Source organism: Emiliania huxleyi (assembly GCF_000372725.1).
Source record: "Emiliania huxleyi CCMP1516 chromosome Unknown EMIHUscaffold_17, whole genome shotgun sequence".
NCBI lineage: Eukaryota > Haptophyta > Isochrysidales > Noelaerhabdaceae > Emiliania > Emiliania huxleyi.
The window spans coordinates 857,100-874,208 of NW_005200881.1; the positions used below are offsets into that span (position 1 = coordinate 857,100).

Genomic DNA, 17,109 nt, shown 5'->3' on the forward strand with positions numbered 1-17,109 from the left:
TCGACGTATACTGCCCCTCCGGCGGCGCTGTATACGGAGGAAGCGTCCTCGCCCACTGCGGTGGCCGAGCAACCCGTATACCCGACGTTGTTCATCGAGATCTTTCCGCTGTCCTTTACAAACACAGCGCCGCCTAGCGCGCCAGAGACCGAACAATTGCTGAAGGTGACGTCACTCAGCTCAATGTCGCCTGCGGCAACCGCTTTGATGGCACCACCATCCTCCCACTGTTCGGCCCTCCCGTTTGCGAGGCGCAGCCCCTGCAGTGAGAGGCTGCAGCCGTCAGAGAGGACAAAGATCCGCGAGGATCCCCCGCCGTCGAGGATCGCAGCCAATTCGCTGCCGCTGCGGACCGAGAGGTGGATGCTGTCGTTGCAACTGGCTGGGCTGCTGAAGCGGAGGCGGGCGCCTGGCTCGAGGCAGACGCTAGCATTGCGGCCCTCGGCAATGGCGGCGTCGATCTCAGACTGAACGCCTTGTGCACTGCCCACCCGGCAGTCGGGCGGCGGCGGCGGCGGCGGCGTGAATGTCGCCGCCGCCGCCACCAGCGCCGCCATCACCATCACACGCGGCTTGGTAGGCTTGGAAGCGGCCGTCGTGCGTCCAGTTGGTCGAGTCTTCGGATGCGGATCCCTCAGGATGACGGAAGGGTCGCGTTTCTTGTTTGTGCCTATGTTGTTGAATCCAAATTCCAGTAGAAACCCGAACAGAGACGGCGACAGGTGAATCAAGGAGGGAGAAGAAGACAGATGTGGTGTGTCGGAGCTTTTGTGTTTCTTTGTGCCGTGTCGTGTGAAATACACATGAATCGTGCGTGTGCGAAAGTGTACTTAAATTCTTTGTGCCTGCGAGCCTGGCGAGGTACTTCCAGCCTGCTGTGAAAACAGCTGACGCAGTCTCGCCGGGCTCGCCCCAGCATCTCGGGTTCCCTCGGCCCCCCGGGCAAGGGGGGACCCCGAGGCGTGGGAGTGCCTCGCCCAGCTGCGAGCCGCGAGCCTGATATGTGTGTGTGTGTACATGTCCAAGCGTGCTCTCCACGACGCTGCTCGAGCGCGCACACTCCTCGCCGACTACACCTGCGAGGTGCGCGGCCCAAAGCAAGCTCAGGAGCACCGCTGCACGCTGTCGCTGCTGTCCAAGGGCGGTCGTCCCGAGCACACCGCGACGGGTGAGTGGTGTCCGCGACGGGCGAAGGCCGAAGAGTCGGCGGCCGCGGCATGCCTCCTCACCCTGGACAGCAGCAGCACAGGCCCGACCAGGCCGCCCAAGCCCTCTCGCACCGCGGCGGCAGCGCCGTATGAGGAGGGGCGCAAGCCCAACCCGCGCCGCCTCCTCTACCTGCTCAACAATGCCGACCGGGACGAGGTTTGCCGCCTCCATCGCCAGTGGCGCGACCGCTTCTCTCCCACCCACCTCTCTTGTGCTTGGACCGTGCTCGGCCGTTCGCTCGCGAGCGAGCCAGCCGCGGCCCGGACCCGGTGGATCGAGCAGAGGCGAGAGGCGCTCGACGCGCTCGGGGCTGCGACGCTCGCCAGCTTTGGCGCGTCATACGGCCACCGTGAGCTCGCAAACACGCTCGCCGGCCTCGCAAAGGTCTACGGCGGCGGCCACGGCGCGCCCTCGCACCGGCAGGAGGCTCGGCGGCTCCTCTCGGCGGCAGCTCCGGTGGCGGCGCGCCTCGCGGGCAGCATGAGCCCGCAGGAGGTTGCCAGTCTGGTGTGGGCCTTCTCGCGGCTCCTGTTTCGGGCGGCCGCCGTGTTTGACGCGGCAGCCGAGCGCAGCCTGGAGCTGCTCGCTGCCGGCAGCAAGGGAGGTGAGGGCGTGCGGCCCTTCGAGCCGCTCGAGGTGAGCTCGCTCGCGCTGTCCTTCGCGCAGCAGCCGCACGACGCACCCGCCCTCTTCGACGCGATCGCCGGCTGGGCCTTGCGGGCGGAGGCCACGCCGCGGCTCCCGCTCTTCGACGCGCAGGGCGTGTGCAACCTCCTCTGGTCGTTTGCTGCCACGGACCACGCGGGCGGCGCGCCGGGAGGCGGCGAGGGAGGCGGCGAGGGAGGCGGCGAGGGAGGCGGCGAGGGAGGCGGCGAGGGAGGCGGAAGGGAGAGGGAAGGGGCGGGGAGGGAGGGCGTGCTCCGCCTGATGGCGGCGTGTGAGCGGCGGGTCGCTGAGCTGAGCGACGCGCTGACGCCGTCGAACCTCACCCAGCTGCAGCAGTGGCTGCTCTGGTGGGAGGAGGAGCAGGGCGCCTCCTCGGCGCTGGCGCAGCCCCTCCGCGCGCGCTGCGCCGCCGCGATGCAAGGCGCAGACGTGCGGGAGGGGCACCATCTCTCCCGGCTGCAGGCGAGGTCAAGCCGAGATGAAGCCGAGATCTGGCCGAGATCGAGTCGACGTGAGGGATGGCAGCCACACTCTCCCATTGCAGGCGAGCGTCGGTCGCGCTCTCGAGGGCCTCGGCGTGCCTCACGCCTCGGAGAGTACCCTCGCCTCGGGCTACAGCCTCGACTTTGTCCTCGGCGCGGGCGGGCCCGCCGCAGTGAGCAGCGCCGCAGAGAGCAGCGCCGCCTCTCGTCTCGCCCTCGAGGAGGGCGGGCCGCGCCGCGTTGGAGCGGGTGTGGGCAGCGTCTCTCCACGCCTTGCATGTTGTGCACAGGTGGACGGGCCGCACCACTTCACGTCGGAGGGCGCCCCCTCGGGCGCGACGCGTCTCAAGCGGAGGCAGCTGCGCGCCCTCGGCTGGACAGTGCTCAGCGTGCCTCACTCCGAGTGGGCTCGCCGCCCCGAGCCGGCGCGCGCCGAGTGGCTGCGTCAGCTGCTCGCCTCTGCCGCGCCAGGACCGCCCGCGCCGCCGCCCGCCCCTCCGGCTGCTTGCGGCGCCGCTTCGGAGGCGAGCGCGCTGCGGGCGGTCGCTGCGGCGTTTGCGCAGGTGGACGGGTACGGGGTGGCTCGGGATGCGAAGCGGCGGCAGCGGGAGAGCGGCGTGTACCTCGAGGGGATTCAGTACGGCGAGGTGGATCCGTCCGCCTTCGCGAAGGCCTTGGGGTGGGTGAGCCCTGCGGACGGGGAGAGGTTCGTCGACCTCGGCAGCGGCACCGGCAAGGCGGTGCTCACCGCGGCGGCCCTCCACCGCTTCAGCTGCGCGACCGGCGTGGAGCTGCTCGAGCCGCTCCACGCCGCCGCGCAACGGGCGCGCGCTGCGCTGCCGCCCGAAGCGCTGCGCGCCGCCGAGGTGCGGCTGCTGTGCGGAGACGCGTTCAAGCACCCGTGGGCGGAGGAGGGCGGCGTCGTCTTTTGCACTCTGACTTGCCTCACCGACGAGGCGATTGCGGCGCTCGAGCGGGGGTGCGAGCGCTTGCCCCGCGGCGCACGCCTGATTGTGACGACGCGCGAGCTGAAGTGCCACTGCCTGAGGCTCCTCCGTCGGGAGAAGCTGCCGTACGGCAAGGGTTCCCTGCTCTTCCTCGCGTACGAACGGGTGTGACTGTGAGCCTTTTGCCTTGTGTGGGTTGGTTTTGACTTTTGTCTCTCTCTTCTTGAGAACGAGTTCTCCCTGCACGGAACGCGGCCGGCACAACTCGGGTCTCTCTCACGAATACTGTATCCTCCAAGTGAAACCCCGCACAGTGCGAACACACAAAACTCCATGCAAAACACGCGTACCGACGGGCTGGCCTGTGCACCTGTACGCGCCCTACCGAAAACAGAGAGTAAACACCGCCCCAAGCAGGCCTTTCTGTTCGAGCCCACCGTGCGCCGGTTTCGGCTACGGCTCGGAATCAAAGAGCGTCTTCAGAGCGGCGTAGAAGGTGCGCTCGTCAAGGCGTCCGGCCGCGTCGGCGTGCGCCGCCATCGCCCTCCGCGCAGCCGAGCGGCCGATCGCCTCGCGCTTCAGCGCCCTCGCCTATTCACAGCCAGCGACAGGCGTGAAGAGACGCTGTTCACAGCTCGTTGTTCCGCGCCTTGGGCGCATGCTCGCCGCCGCGTGCGCGAAGCGGTCAAGGCCCTCCTCGATGCCCGCGCTGCGCGCCGCCTTTGCCTTTGGTGCGAGGGTGCGGCCGAGAGCTTCGATCGCCGCCGCCCAGTCTTCCTTCGTCAGCCAGCCCTCCCGGGACGCGAACCGCTCCATCACGCGCCGCGCAGCCGCGTCGTCGACCGCCGCGCTGAGCCGCTTGCGCGCACCCCTCGCGAAGGCCGGAAGGGCCTTCTCGATCATCGCCGCTCGCGCCTCGCCGGGCCAGCGGTGCCCGGCGGCGCACGCGACGTCGCCGATCTGGAACCAGACAACGAGCGAGTAGCGCGCGCATCCGCCCGCCTCTTCGCAGCTCGCGTTGACCCCGTGCAGCAGCTCGAAGTTGTGGACGGCCGCGGCGCCGACGGCGAGGCTCGCGGGGCGGGGCGTTGAGTGGAGGGTCTCGAGGACGTAAAGCCCCGGGCCTGAGAGAGGTTAGTCAAGGCTAGTCGAGGGTGATAAGGTCGGTTAAGGTTGAATGAGGTAGTTGAGGGCCTGAGTCGGCGGACTGCAGCTCGACGACGGCTGTCACCGCGGCCTGCACGTCGCGGTGCGGCGGCAGACGCGATCGCTCCGCGCCCGGGCGGTACCTGAACGATTGAAGGATAAAGCGGGACACCTCATGGCGGAGAGCTGCGCTGATGCGGATCTTGGGGGCGGTACAAGCAGGGTCGGGTACCTTCGCACGAGGGATGTGCACGGCACGCATCTTCGGCAGAAGTGCTTTCGCACGAAGGGCGTCACGCAATCCTCGACGCGACGACGGACACTCTCCCACACGGCGGTGTCCGCGTTGCCCTCCGGCTCGTACACGCCTTCGATGACGAGCGCGTCGCGGCCGTCGCGCAGGAGGTAGAGCTCGAACGAGGGCTCGCCGTCGGCCGTGTCGGCCTGCGTGTCGAACGCGCTCCCTGCCTCGGCGAGCTGCACAAGCTCGGCCGCCTCCTCCTGCGAGAAGAGCGACTCGAGCCGGTGCAGCGCCACCGGCCGCCCCGGCTCGAAGACGTTGTATAGCTGCTCGGAGGTCCACCTCGTCGAGCGCGGGCACCCCCCGAGGCCCGCCTCGACCCGCTCGGCGTCTGTCGCGAGCTGCTGCTGCTGCTGCTGCTGCTGCTGCTGCTGCTGCTGCTGCTGCGGCTGCGGCTGCGGCTGCGGCTGCGGCTGCTGCTGCTGCTGCTGCTGCTGCTGCTTTGGCGAGAGCTCGTTGCCGAGCGCGTCCTGCTCGGCCTCGCTGGCCGTGGCTCGGTCCGTCCCCTCTCTCCGCATTGATTGTGCTTCGAGGTGCTCGACGAAATCGGAGTACCGCTTGATCTGCCGCGCCTTGTCGGAGCCCGCTTTGCCAAAGGCGCCGTCCTGTTGCAGCCGCTTCAGCTGCAGCTTAGCGTTCTCGAGGGGCGACTTGCGCCATCGGTCGACGCTGCCCGTCCGGCATCCGGCAGCGACGAGCAGCTCTGCGATTTGCGTGTGAGCCCCGAGGGCGGCGAGGTGCAGAGGCGTCGAGCCGTGAGCGTCCGTGGCGTCGGCGTCGGCACCGCGCTCCAGCAGCACGGCGGCGGCAGCAGCTTGGCCTCGCAAGCAGGCAACGTGCAAGGGAGTGAGGTGCCGCTCGTCGAGCTCGTCCACCACGGCGCTGGAGTGCATCAGCCGGCTTCGCAGCAAGCTGGCGTCGCCCCTCGCCGCGGCGTCGTGGAGGGACGAAATGTCAATCGGGCCTCGGGCTGCGTCCGCCGGCCAGCGGACGTGGAACTCACCTTTTCTCGGCAGCTCGTGTGGCGGCGGAAAACTGTGCTCCATCATCACAGTTCTGCTCGGGTGCAGAGCGACGCTCGTCGCCGCCCGCGTTAGCGCCAGCCGCATTGGCAGAGGAGGCAGTTCAGCGGGCCCGCGGATTCTATGCGCAGTGGGCACGCTTCGGACTGGATGGCCGTCCGTCCGGTACAAGCCGCGTCTCCGCCAATCGGCATCGCTCAACGGCACGCACGGTAGACTTCCTTCGGAGGCGGGCTTTGAACCGCTCCACCAGTTCACGGCGAGCACAAAGCGCCGCGCTTCGTCGTCCGTGGTCTGAGGCGCCAGCTCATGCGGGACGCCATGTAGCAAATTGCCGCGAAACACGAGGTGGGAGGTTGGCTCCCCGTACACGAGCAAGCCCTCTTTTGCTAGGGGAGGATCCATCGAAGAAGGACAGACCGCGCCGGGAACCTTGAGGCACGCGTCGTCGCCAAACCGCTGATCGAGAACGAGCGTCGGCGTGCCGCCAGACGACAAATATGTCACGGTGCCCACTTCGGGAAACCGGATTCGGCTCTCCTTCTCGAGGAGAGCCTGGTCCTTGTCCCAGTGCGCATCCTGGCCAGCCGAGGCCGTGGTATTCCGAAACCACCACTCTGCCCCGATGACTGCCGTCGACTGGCCTCCAAAGTCGGCCTCGTAAATGTGATACAAAACCTCCTCGACGGCGCTGCGAGGCGTGCGGCGTTTGCCTGCATCATCAACGAGCGGCATCCACCAGGCGCTGTCCGATAGAAGCGATGGCATCGCCGCCAGCAGCTGTTGGACCATGTCGGGAGTGAGAATGTGATGATGCACCACTGCAAAGCGATCGGCCAGACCGGCAGCAGCCCATGCGTCCGACGTCGCGCTGCAGCGGTCGTCTGTGGTGCTGTCCTGCGTCGAACAACAGCCATGCGTTTGCAGCGTGAGAGCCACGGCGGCGGCAGTGGTGAGTCGCATATATGCGCTGCGGGCCCGAGACCAACGCCAGCACTCGCAGCGCCCGATGGTAGCGATGGGGTGCCCCGCAGAAAAAAGAATTTTCGCTGTTCGCCAGCTGTCCCTCGCACAAGAAACCATCCCTCCCTTGGGTTGTCTGTTTTCTTTCTTTCACTCCAAGTTGTAGGTTGATAACTGCACTCCAAGGTGCTCCAAAACGGTCACCGAGATCTATCGTTCCGATCCCACCGCGTTCCGCTTCGCTTCGCCGCCGACGCGGAGGACAAAGACGGCGTCGTCGAGCGAGTAGTGCGTGCGCCCGACGTCGGACGACGACAGGTACGGCAGCCGCGTCCATGCCAGCAGAGACGCGTCCCTCCGCCCGCCCTCCGCCCCTCCTCCGCCCTGGCGCAGCGCCTCGAGCGCCGCGTCGACAAAGGCAGCGGCCGCCCGCCCGAAGCCGCGCGTGTGGCCAGAGGCGCGCCTCAGCTGCAGAGGGCGCCTCGGCGGGCGGCGCCGGTCTCCCGGCAGCTGGACGGACCCTCGGAAGGGGAGCACCACCGCGCAGACGACGAGCCCTCCCGCGGGGTCGAGGCGAGAGGCCGCGGACCGGAGCAGGCCCGCTGGGTCGTCCACCCGATCGAGCACGTTGAGCAGGGAGACGGCCTGGAAGCGCTCCCTCGGGTCGAGCTCCGACAGGCTTGCGGCGGCGCGGAAGCCCCAGCGCCGGCCTAGCTCCCGCCGCAGCGGCGCGCTCGACTCGAGGGCGGTGACTCGGGAGCCGTCGGAGAGACCGAGGGCCGAGGCGAGCGCGTGCGTGACGGTGCCGGTCCCGGAGCCGATGTCGAGTAGGAGGGATGACGGAGGCTGCGGCGCGGCCCGCTCGAGGAGAGGGCGCAGCTGGGCGGAGCTCGCGACAAACATCCGCACCCTGCCCAAGGCTGCGGAGGCGTCGACCCGGGTCCATCCGATCCGGAGGAGCACGGCGTACGCCTTGTGCTTGAGCAGGAGTGCCCAGCGGCCGCGCAGCGAGGCCGCCTCGCTGCGGCTGGCCGCCAGGAAGGCGCTCGTCTCGGCGTCAGGCGCGGATGCGATGAGCGTGGAGCGGAGCGATTCCGGGAGCGAGCCGGCGTCGACCGAGTACGCCTCAGCGCCAGGATCGCTTCGCAGCGCCGGCGTGGGGAGCTGCAAGCCCAGGCAGACCAGGGTCAACGTGCAGAGGAGCGCGGCGATCCGCAGGCAGTCGGAGGAGAGGCGCATGGCAACGTTCAAGCACTGAGTGGGCTGGCAGCTGCTGCAATCGCGTGGGCACCGTTGCCGCGAGTCGCTGCTGCTGCTGCGGCGGCGGCGGCGGCGGCGGCTGCGGAGGCGAGGGCAGCGGGGGCGGCAGCGGGGACGGTGGCCAGCGCGGCGGCCGCGGACTTTTTTTCTTTTTACTACCGCACTCCTGGCATTACGAGAGAGCGTGTGGTCATCCACTCCTACAAAAGAAAATGAGGTGCGGCCTGGCGAGACGGAACGTAGCCGCCACGGCCTCACCCGGCTCCACCCCGCCCCCACGATGAGGTTCCTCGTCGTCGACTCCGGTCCAATCATCCGTGGCGCGCGGATCGAGCAGATGGGCGCCGAGCGGCTGGTCACCATCCCCGAGGTGCTCTCCGAGATTCGCGACGAGCAGGCGCGTGCGCGGCTGGCGGCGCTGCCGTGCGAGCTCGAGGTGCGTGAGCCGAGCGAGGAGGCCCTCCTCGCGATCAAGCGCTTCGCCAAGCTGACGGGCGACCTCCCGGTCCTCTCTTCCGTCGATCTGCGCGTCCTGGCGCTCGCGTGGATGCTCGAGAAGCAGGAGTGCGACGGCACAGAGCACCTCCGCACAGAGCCGCTCCCACGAGGCGCCGCCGCGCAGAAGCTGCGGCTCCAGCAGCGCGCCGCGGCGGCGGCGGTGTCGAGCGAGCCGGCTCCGGCCCAGCGCGAGCTCCCGACCTTCATCGAGTCGTCCTTTGGCAGCCGCGCCGAGTACGAGGCGTGGGCGGCAGAGCAACGGGCGGCTCAAGCGCCGGCGGCCGCGGCGCCGGCAGCGGGAGAGGCGGCGGCGGGGCTTGAGGCCGAGATGCGAGCCCTCGCGCTCCGCGCCGATACCGCCGCGGCGGCGGCAGCCCCTGCTCCTGGCGTGCGGAGGAGCGGCGCGGCTCCGTGGGGCGGCGGGAAGCAGGCGCAACAAAAGCAGGGCGCGCAGCTGGCGGCGCCGAGGCCGGGCGCGGCTGAGGCTGCGCCGGTGGCGTGGGCCGAGGAGGGCGCGGCGTTGCCCGGCGGCGGTGCGGAGGAGGAGGTCCGGTTCGGGGGCTCGGACTTTCCATCGCTCGCCGAGGCCTCCTCGGGCGGCGGCGGGGCGGCGGCTAGCGAGTCGCTGCTACCTGGCTGGCCGGCGGACGCAGACGAGCGGTTTGCGGACGCGGGCGAGGAGGGGGAGGGGGTGGACGAGGAGGGGGGGGAGGACGGCGAGGAGGAGGCGGCGGCGGAGGAGGAGGAGCAGGAGGAGGAGGAGGAGGAGGAGGAGGAGGAGGAGGAGGAGGTGGTGGAGGAGGTGCTTGATGACCGGCCTTGCCTCGTGCTGCCCGGGCTGTACGTCGGCTCGGTCGACGCGGCGCGCAACGCGTCCGCCCTGCTGTCGTGCGGCATCTCCCACGTGCTCACCGTCGCGAAGGAGGAGCTCGCGCTGCCGGACGCGGGGTGGGCGGCGGGCCTCGCGCACGAGTTGGTCCCCGTCGAAGACTCTGAGGACGAGAACCTGCTGCCGCACTTCGACCGCTGCGCCGACTTCATCGACTCGGCGCGCGCATCGCTCGCGCCCGGCGCCGGCGGCGGCGGCGGGGTGCTGGTGCACTGCCTTGCGGGCCGGTCTCGCTCCGTCGCGGTCGTGTGCGCGTACCTCATGCGCACCGCCGACGAGCCGCTCAGCGTCGCCGCCGCGCTGCGCCGCGTGCAGCAGCTGCGGCCGTGGGCGCAGCCGAACCCGTCTTTCCTGGTGCAGCTGCGCGAGTACGAGCAGCGGCTACGGGCGCCGCCGCCGGCCGCCGCCGCGGCCGCCGCCGCCGGCTTGGAGGCGAGCGGCGGTCGCGAGGAGTTCGAAGAGTCGACTCCGCTTGAGGGCGACGAGCACCCGGACTCAACAGGTGATGTCCCGGACATGTCCGTCACGTGTCCTTGGCATGTCCGATAGGCGACGAGGACCCGGACCTGCCTTGGATCACGCCCGCCAACCTGCGCAAGACGCAGGCGAGCGACGCGCGGCACGCGGGCGCGCCGAAGGAGACGACGCGTGTGGGCTGCATCACGACCGACTACGCGATGCAGTCCGTCCTCCTCCAGATGGGGCTCAAGCTCCTCTCGGTCGACGGCATGCTCCTCCGCTCCATCAAGCAGTGGGTCCTCCGCTGCTCGGGCTGCTACAAGGCGCCACGCCTAGACGTCGGCTGCGCCTCGGGTACCTCGGCTGTACTCTGGCTATATCTGGGGCTGTGCCGCAAGTCGCCCCGCCGCGAGCGCAGCCCCGGCCGCCGCAGCCGCGACGCGCCCGTGACGCGTCCACGACGCGCCCGCAGGAGCACCGGCAGCTGGAGCTCCAGTTCTGCTCCAAGTGCGGCAACGCGTCCCTCGTCCGCCTCGCCGCCATCGTCGACAACCGCGGCAACCAGCGGCTGCTCCCGGAAAAGGGGGCGCCGGCGCGCGTGCGCTCGACAAACATCCGCGGCACCAAGTACGCGATGCCGATGCCCAAGGCGGGCCGCCACGCCAACAACCTTGTTCTCGCCGAGGACCAGCTCCTCGAGGCGCAGGAGAAGTCGCGCAAGCAGGGCCGCAAGAAGGGGCACGACGTCTTCGACCCCGACTACGACGTGGACGCCCACTTTGGCCGCGCCGGCAAGAAGGGCGCCGCCTCGCGCGTCAACGTCAAGGTGGGGTACGGCAAGAAGAACCCGAACGACGTGCGCTCGCGACCCAAGCGCACGTAACCCCCTGTGTATACGCTCCTCGCTCTTTCTTGTGTGCGCGTGTGTGAGAGAGTCGAGATGCGAGGCTTCAGCACCGGCTCGTGTGTCCGAAGCGATCCTCGAGCTATACTCCCAGTCCGCCTCGAGGTACGGTATGGAAAGCGTCTCCACACACCAGCCTCACGCGCCGCCTATTATACTTGGAGCAGTGGCCACGTGGCAAGGGACTTGAGCATGAGCGCGTCGATCCCGCAAAGTCTGCACGTGGCGGGTGGCGCGTGCGTCCCTTCCGGCCCCTACCACTCCCCCGGCCGCGTGCCACCGCCATGGATTTCGACCTGGGCAGTTTCGCAGAGGGCCTTACCACTACGGCCCCTGCCACGCCACTCTGCTGGCGAGACGATCCCGAGAGCTCGCTCTCCGACTGGATTCTCCGAGTCGAGGCTCCAGGCGCAAACGCGACGTACCACGTGCACAGGGCCACGCTCGCGACTGGCGTCCGGCGGAGCGAATACTTCGCCCGCCTCTTCACGGGCGCTGGCACTTCTGGCCTCGTCGAGAACGTTCAGGGCAGCAGCACGTTCCAGCTGGAGCCCTCCGCAGCGAACGCCTTCCCAGCTTTCCTCGACTTTGTCTACAAGGGTGAGCTGGCAATCAGCGATGCCTCGGCCATGGCCCTGCTGCACCTCGCCGAGTACTTCCTCAACCGGCCGCTCCACGACCAGGTCACAAAGTACGTGCAGACCGCTCTCAAAGGCGCGCCGGGCTCCGAGGCGGGCAATCGCACAGCCAGTTCGGCGCCCCTCTTTCTTGCGGAGGCCAACCTCTACGCGTTGGACAAGGCTGCAGGCGTGTGCGCAAGGGTCTGCGCGACGCACCTTCTCACTCGTGACCTCGGGTACTGCGGTGGGCTCGCGCCTCCGCTCTTTTTGCGCGTGGTCGAGGCAGTCGAGTGCACGAGCCCAGAGCAGTCTATCGCGCTCTCCGATCACGTTGCGGCATATGTCAACGCGCAGTCTCCGCCCCTGGAGCACCTCGGCCCGTTGCCTCTCATCGACGTGACGATGCTGGAAGGCCTCACCGCGAAGCTGACCGCCGTCTCCGCCGATTCGGCTCTCGATCTGCTCGGCCACGCGCTCGCGCGCCAGGGTGCCGAGCGACTCCAGTCCGAGTGCGCCAAGACGATTGGCGCGAAGTGGGAGGGCGGGCTGCTGCCGACGATCGTATCCTCGCTGGCGTCGAAAGACGAGGGCACCGCATCCGGCGACCAAGGCTCTGCATGGACGCCGCTTGGGGCGGGCACGTACCCTGCTGGGCTGCAGTTTAGCCTGCTCTCGCACGCGCTGGTGCACGCGAGCACTGAGCTGGAGGACCTGCGCAGTCGGCTCGCTGCCGCCAATGCGCGCATCAAGGAGTATGAGACCCCGAAGTTCATGCATGTGTGCAACGGTATGGCTGTGGATGGGTCTAAGTACAAGGTGACGAGCTCTTGCAATGACCATCGCTATGCCATCATGACGCCAGGCGTGGCCGCGGGCGTGTTCCGGTGGTCTGTCAAGGTGCACTTTGGACAGCAGCACGGATACCACAACGGCTGGGTCTTCGTCGGAGTGATCAGTAATCTGGCTACGAACACCTACGGGACCTACCAGGACAGCACGTCCTTTGGCTGGGCGGGCGGGAGCTCGAACGGCTCGTACTATAAGGCTGGGCGCGGCGAGTGCAACTCTCGAGATGGGTGGAACGGCTGGCAAACAGGCGACACCGCAGAGCTCACCCTCGACTGCGGCAAGAAGACGCTCTCGCTGAAACACGACCGCACCAACAAGACATACACGCTGACCGACCTCCCCACCGGAAAAACCTGGTACGGCCATGTGAACCTACGGAGCTCAGGCGATTCCGTGGAGATGCGGGCGCTTCGAGATGGGGAGGTGCAGGTGCTTCGAGATGAGGTCGAGGAGGTTGAGGAGGTTGAGGAGGTTGAGGAGGTTGAGGAGGTTAAGGAAGCGAGAGATTCAAGAGATTTTTATTATCTTGAGGAGGTTGATTGAGGAGTTTGGAATTCCAAAAGGCTAAAGTCCGTAGAAAGAAAGAAAAACATACCGCCCAAAGGAGGGCTAACATTTGTTACTGTGCTGCATGAATGCTTGCCCAGGTGTGAACAACACATCGTGACCACAACTCCGCAGGCGCCTGTTGATGGGTCCAGGTGATAGCCCTGGATGGGCAATGCATACGCCTAGTTGGACCTCAGATCGCCCGACCGCGTCCCGGTGCTTTGTGGTCGGATTTGTGACGCCGCCGCACCGCGCCGCGGCCGGGGGCCCTCCGGAGGCCAAGGATGGCCGTGGCGGACCGGGACGAGCTCTGGGAGGTGGAGTGTCAGTGAGTATATTGTAGAGACTGACCATGTGCACAATATCTCTCACTCTAGCTAAGCCAGGGGAGGCGATGCCGGGGCCGTACAGCAGCTTGATGGTGCTTCGCCGGCGTGCGTCCCGGAGCGGTGCCGGACGGGGGCCCAGGGGAGGAAAATGGAGGACAACGCCGACGCCGCTCTGATTCGACTTTTTACTTCAAACAAAGACAGTCGCACGCGCCGCAGCGCGGCGCGTGCGACTGTCAGGAGCGGATCCGTCAGTTAGTCGTGTTCACGCCGGGATCGTGTCCTCCACAACCTGGGCAACCATTCAGGGCAACGAGTACCCTAACCCCGCTAGCATTTCGCGATTTGGCCACGTGCTGCTGTCTCATGGGCGGCCGCCGTCCTTCCGCGCACGGCTTGGCGCGCGGAAAGGCGACCAAGCAACACCACGGCGGCGGCGGCAAGGCGGCGCGGCCCTCCAAACGCCGGGCTGAGCCCGACTCGGACCCAGACTCCGACTCAGAAACCGAGCCGCAGCGCAAGAAGAAGAAGAAGAAGAAGAACAAGGCGGAGCCTGAGCCGCCGGGCAAGCTGCGGCTCCTTCCGCCACGGCAGTGGACTCCCGCGCAGCTGCCGCCATTCGTGCGCATCGTTCGTCAACCGGACGCCGGAGGCGCGGCGGCGGCGGCAGAGGCAGAGGCGGCCCGGCAGCGGCTGCACCTTCGTGTCCCGACGCAGCGGCGCAAAGTGTGCAGCTTCTGGGCCAAGGGCGAGTGCAAGCGCGGAGCCGCCTGTGCCTTCCTGCACGCCTCCGCAGACGCCGCCGCGGCGTCCGCTCCTCCAGCCTGCCCGCCGCCCGTGTCGTCGCTCGGAGACCCGTCGCTGCCAAAGCTGGTCGGGAGGGGCATGGTCTCGCTCGGCCACCGGGAGGCGTCGCCGGTCCAGGCGCAGGTGTGGCCCGTCGCCCTCGCCGGCCTCGACCTGCTCTGCCGCGCGCCGACCGGCTCAGGAGAGACCAGCTGTGTGTGGCGAGGCGGCGGTGGCGAGAGGAAGAGTCCGCGACACGTCCACACACCCGCGCGCGTAGGCAAGACGCTGGCGTACCTGCTGCCTGCCTTTGCGCACGCCGCCGCGCAGAGCCGCCCCACCCGGCCGGGCGAGGGGCCGCGCGCACTCGTCCTCGTCCCGACGCGCGAGCTCGCCGTGCAGACACTGTCGGTCGCTCGCTCGCTGCAGCGGGTGAGCGGAGGGCTGCGGGCGGCGGCCGTGTACGGCGGAGGGCCGCGGGAGGAGCAGGTGTCGGAGCTGGAGGGCTCCTCCCTCGCGCTGCTCGTCGCCACCTGCGGCCGTCTGCTCGACATGCTCGAGGCCCAGGTGGCGCGATCATGAGTGGCGATCGATGTGGGGTTGGGGGATCGAGTCTGGTTAGAGTCCTCGAGAGTGAAGACTGGAGGCCGACCTGCTCGATGCTCCTCAGGTGGCGGTGGTGCGGAGCACGACTCTGCTCGTCCTCGACGAGGCGACGCCTCTCCTCTCCCCTCGCCTCTCGCCTCTCCTCTTCCTTCGCCTCTCGCCTCTACTCCTCTCCTCTCCTCTCCCCTCTCCGCCCCCTCGCCTCTCCCCTCGCCTCCCCCCTCGCCCCTCCTGTGACCGCCCCTCCCCCCTCCCGCAGGCGGACGTCCTCCTCTCGCTTGGCTTCGCGCCCCAGCTCTCCTCCATCCTCGGCCAGCTGCGCCCCGACAGGCGGACTCCCTCCCCTTCCCCTCTCCTCTCGGCGACTGCCGCGACCCCCCTCGGAGCTGCCCCCGCACCCTCTTCCCGCAGGCAGACCCTCCTCTTCTCGGCCACGCTGCCGCCCGCCCTCGAGGAGGCTGCGGCCGGCTGGGCGACCTTTGCCAGCCAGACCCAAGGAGCCTCTCCCCGGCCCCCCTCTCCGTGAACCTTCTCGGAACCGTCCCCGCAAGGTGAGCAGCCCGGTCCGCGTCTACTGCGAGACCGACGCGCGCGCGGCGGAGGGGGCGGGGGCGGCGGGGGCGCGGGCGGAGGCGGCGGGCGGCGGCGGCGGCGGCGGCGGCGAGGCGTTTGGTCTGTCGGCAGTGCCTCCGACGGTGAGGGAGAGGTTTGTGCTCTGCCCGGGCGGGCAGCGGCGGTCGGCCCTGCTGGCGGCGCTCTCGGAGATGGGAGTCTCGAGGCGCAAGGGCGGCGGAGGAATCGTGCAGGGCGGCGGAGGGGAGGGCGAGGAGGGTGGCGGCCGCAAGGGCGGCGGCAGCGGGCGGCGCGGGGAGCAGCCTCGCGTGATGGTCTTTGTGGCGGAGATCAAGAGCATCCGCGCGCTCGCGTCGTGCCTCAAGCGGCACGGCATGCGGGCGGGCTCGCTGCACGGCTCCCTCGAGCAGGCTCGCGCACTCTGCAGGCGCAGGCTTCCAGGGGCGGCTGCCCGTGACGCGTGGGGCGGCCTCTCTTCTGTAGGGCGAGCGCGAGCAGGTGCTGCGCGACTTCCGCGCGGGCACCGCACCAGCGCTGCTCAGCGCGGACTCGCTCCATTCAAGGAGGACCAGCACCGGGTTAATATTGAGTAGGCACCAGCGCAGTGCTGCTCTGCACGGACGTGGCGTCGCGCGGCGTCGACATCGCGCGTCTCACCGGCGTGGTCAACTTTGACCCGCCCGCCTCCACCGCCCAGTACGTCCACCGCGCGGGCCGCACCGGCCGGCAAGGCGCGCACGGCTGCGTCGTCTCTCTGCTGCGGCCGGGCGCCGAGTGCGGTGCCTTTGCGCTCGGCGCCGCCCGCCTCTTTGAGCAGGCGAAGCGCGCGATCCCCGAGGAGCTGGAGGCCTACCTCGCGACAGCCGGCTCTGCAGCCGACGCGCGGCTACCTGCACGAGGCCCGGAATGTCAGGCTGCTCCTGCCGCTGCTGCGCCTATTGTTCCTTCGGCGGCTGCACCTGCAGCGAAGCCTGCAACGCAGAGCCTTGCCGACTTTGCAGCCGCGTTTGCCATCGGAGATCTCTGATTGTTGTGGTCAAATATTCCTCCGCACCGCGCACAACCACAAGGGAAAAAAACAAAATTCTCTTCTTCCGGCTAGTCGCCGACCACACGCACACCCACAAAGAACCCTGCACAAAGATCGCAAGGGCGGGGACCTGTTCCTTTTTACCCTCCTCCTAGTAGAGGTGTCCGTTTTATTTATTTATTGGGCGGCGGCGCTAGTCCAGAGCGGCACGTTCGGGCGATGCGTCGAACCGTCTCACTCCGCAGCGGGCTCTTCCTCTGCAGCCGCCGCCGCCGCCGCCTCAGCCTCCTCCTTGGCCTTGGCCCGCGCCTCCGCCTCCACAGCGGCCTTGGCGGCCGCCTCCCGCTTCAGCCTCGCCGCCTCGCGTCCCTTTGTCCGTGGGGACGGGCCGCGGAGGCGCTCGGCGTATGGGGCCTTCATGGTGATCTGGGCGGTGCGGGAGAGCGCTGGCGCGAGGGATAGAGCGCTGGCGCCGAGGGATAGGAAGGCTAGGAGCAGTAGCGTGACGATCGATGTCATCTCTGGGCTCGAGCTGGCTCCGTGCGAGAACGACTGTCGCGCGTTTTCTTTCGCTCTCTGTTTTCTTTCTTTCTTTTACGCTGGCTGGCACATCCTTGAGACGCGCGAGGGCAGCCTCCTTAAAGGCAATGGGGTCTAGATTTGGAGCGCTCGCCGAAGAGATGTACGACAAAATAGCGCCCGTGATTGCCTGCACGCTGCCAGCACTGACAGACTACTCCCTGCCCGAAAGGAAGAAAGAGAGAGGAGCTCGCCGGAGAGGTGACGAGTGAACTACAGGTAGTGGGGAAGGCAGCTTCGATTGCCATACAGACATGGGTGCGAAACAACGACAAGACCAAGGCACGGGCAGAGGAGCGAGAGAAGAACATAGGATGGATAGGGCGCCTGTTCACGGCATGGAGGGTGGGCCACGCTGAACGTAGAGCCGAACGAGAGGAAGCCGGGGAAGACGACTCCGAGGAGGACGAAACACCAGTGCGCAGTGGTAATCCCGCCGTCA

At 68.4% G+C, this 17,109-nt stretch overlaps 6 protein-coding genes across 6 annotated transcripts; 4 read left to right on the forward strand and 2 right to left on the reverse strand.

Annotated features, from left to right (window-relative positions):
* Positions 1 to 1,017: 1,017 nt before the first annotated feature.
* On the forward strand, positions 1,018 to 3,475 carry EMIHUDRAFT_99164 (hypothetical protein; the record flags this gene model as incomplete). Its single annotated transcript, XM_005784577.1, has 3 exons — positions 1,018 to 2,304; positions 2,420 to 2,530; positions 2,648 to 3,475. 3 exons carry the CDS (start codon positions 1,018 to 1,020, stop codon positions 3,473 to 3,475), a joined length of 2,226 nt encoding a protein of 741 aa, XP_005784634.1.
* Positions 3,476 to 3,757: 282 nt separating this feature from the next.
* EMIHUDRAFT_202849 (hypothetical protein) lies at positions 3,758 to 6,736 on the reverse strand (the record flags this gene model as incomplete). The annotated part of the gene is made up of 5 exons (XM_005784578.1): positions 3,758 to 3,895; positions 4,124 to 4,376; positions 4,513 to 4,593; positions 4,683 to 5,033; positions 5,307 to 6,736. The coding sequence occupies 5 exons, from the start codon at positions 6,734 to 6,736 to the stop codon at positions 3,758 to 3,760; spliced, it is 2,253 nt and encodes a 750-aa protein (XP_005784635.1).
* A 210-nt stretch (positions 6,737 to 6,946) lies between these two features.
* Positions 6,947 to 7,975, reverse strand: EMIHUDRAFT_202850 (hypothetical protein; the record flags this gene model as incomplete). Its single annotated transcript, XM_005784579.1, has 1 exon — positions 6,947 to 7,975. One exon carries the CDS (start codon positions 7,973 to 7,975, stop codon positions 6,947 to 6,949), a length of 1,029 nt encoding a protein of 342 aa, XP_005784636.1.
* A 301-nt stretch (positions 7,976 to 8,276) lies between these two features.
* EMIHUDRAFT_202851 (hypothetical protein) lies at positions 8,277 to 10,725 on the forward strand (the record flags this gene model as incomplete). The annotated part of the gene is made up of 7 exons (XM_005784580.1): positions 8,277 to 8,728; positions 8,891 to 9,041; positions 9,417 to 9,470; positions 9,663 to 9,737; positions 9,834 to 9,885; positions 9,933 to 10,138; positions 10,315 to 10,725. 7 exons carry the CDS (start codon positions 8,277 to 8,279, stop codon positions 10,723 to 10,725), a joined length of 1,401 nt encoding a protein of 466 aa, XP_005784637.1.
* Positions 10,726 to 13,978: 3,253 nt separating this feature from the next.
* EMIHUDRAFT_202853 (hypothetical protein) lies at positions 13,979 to 14,461 on the forward strand (the record flags this gene model as incomplete). The annotated part of the gene is made up of 2 exons (XM_005784581.1): positions 13,979 to 14,093; positions 14,160 to 14,461. 2 exons carry the CDS (start codon positions 13,979 to 13,981, stop codon positions 14,459 to 14,461), a joined length of 417 nt encoding a protein of 138 aa, XP_005784638.1.
* A 908-nt stretch (positions 14,462 to 15,369) lies between these two features.
* Positions 15,370 to 16,085, forward strand: EMIHUDRAFT_202854 (hypothetical protein; the record flags this gene model as incomplete). Its single annotated transcript, XM_005784582.1, has 2 exons — positions 15,370 to 15,511; positions 15,652 to 16,085. 2 exons carry the CDS (start codon positions 15,370 to 15,372, stop codon positions 16,083 to 16,085), a joined length of 576 nt encoding a protein of 191 aa, XP_005784639.1.
* Positions 16,086 to 17,109: the final 1,024 nt, after the last annotated feature.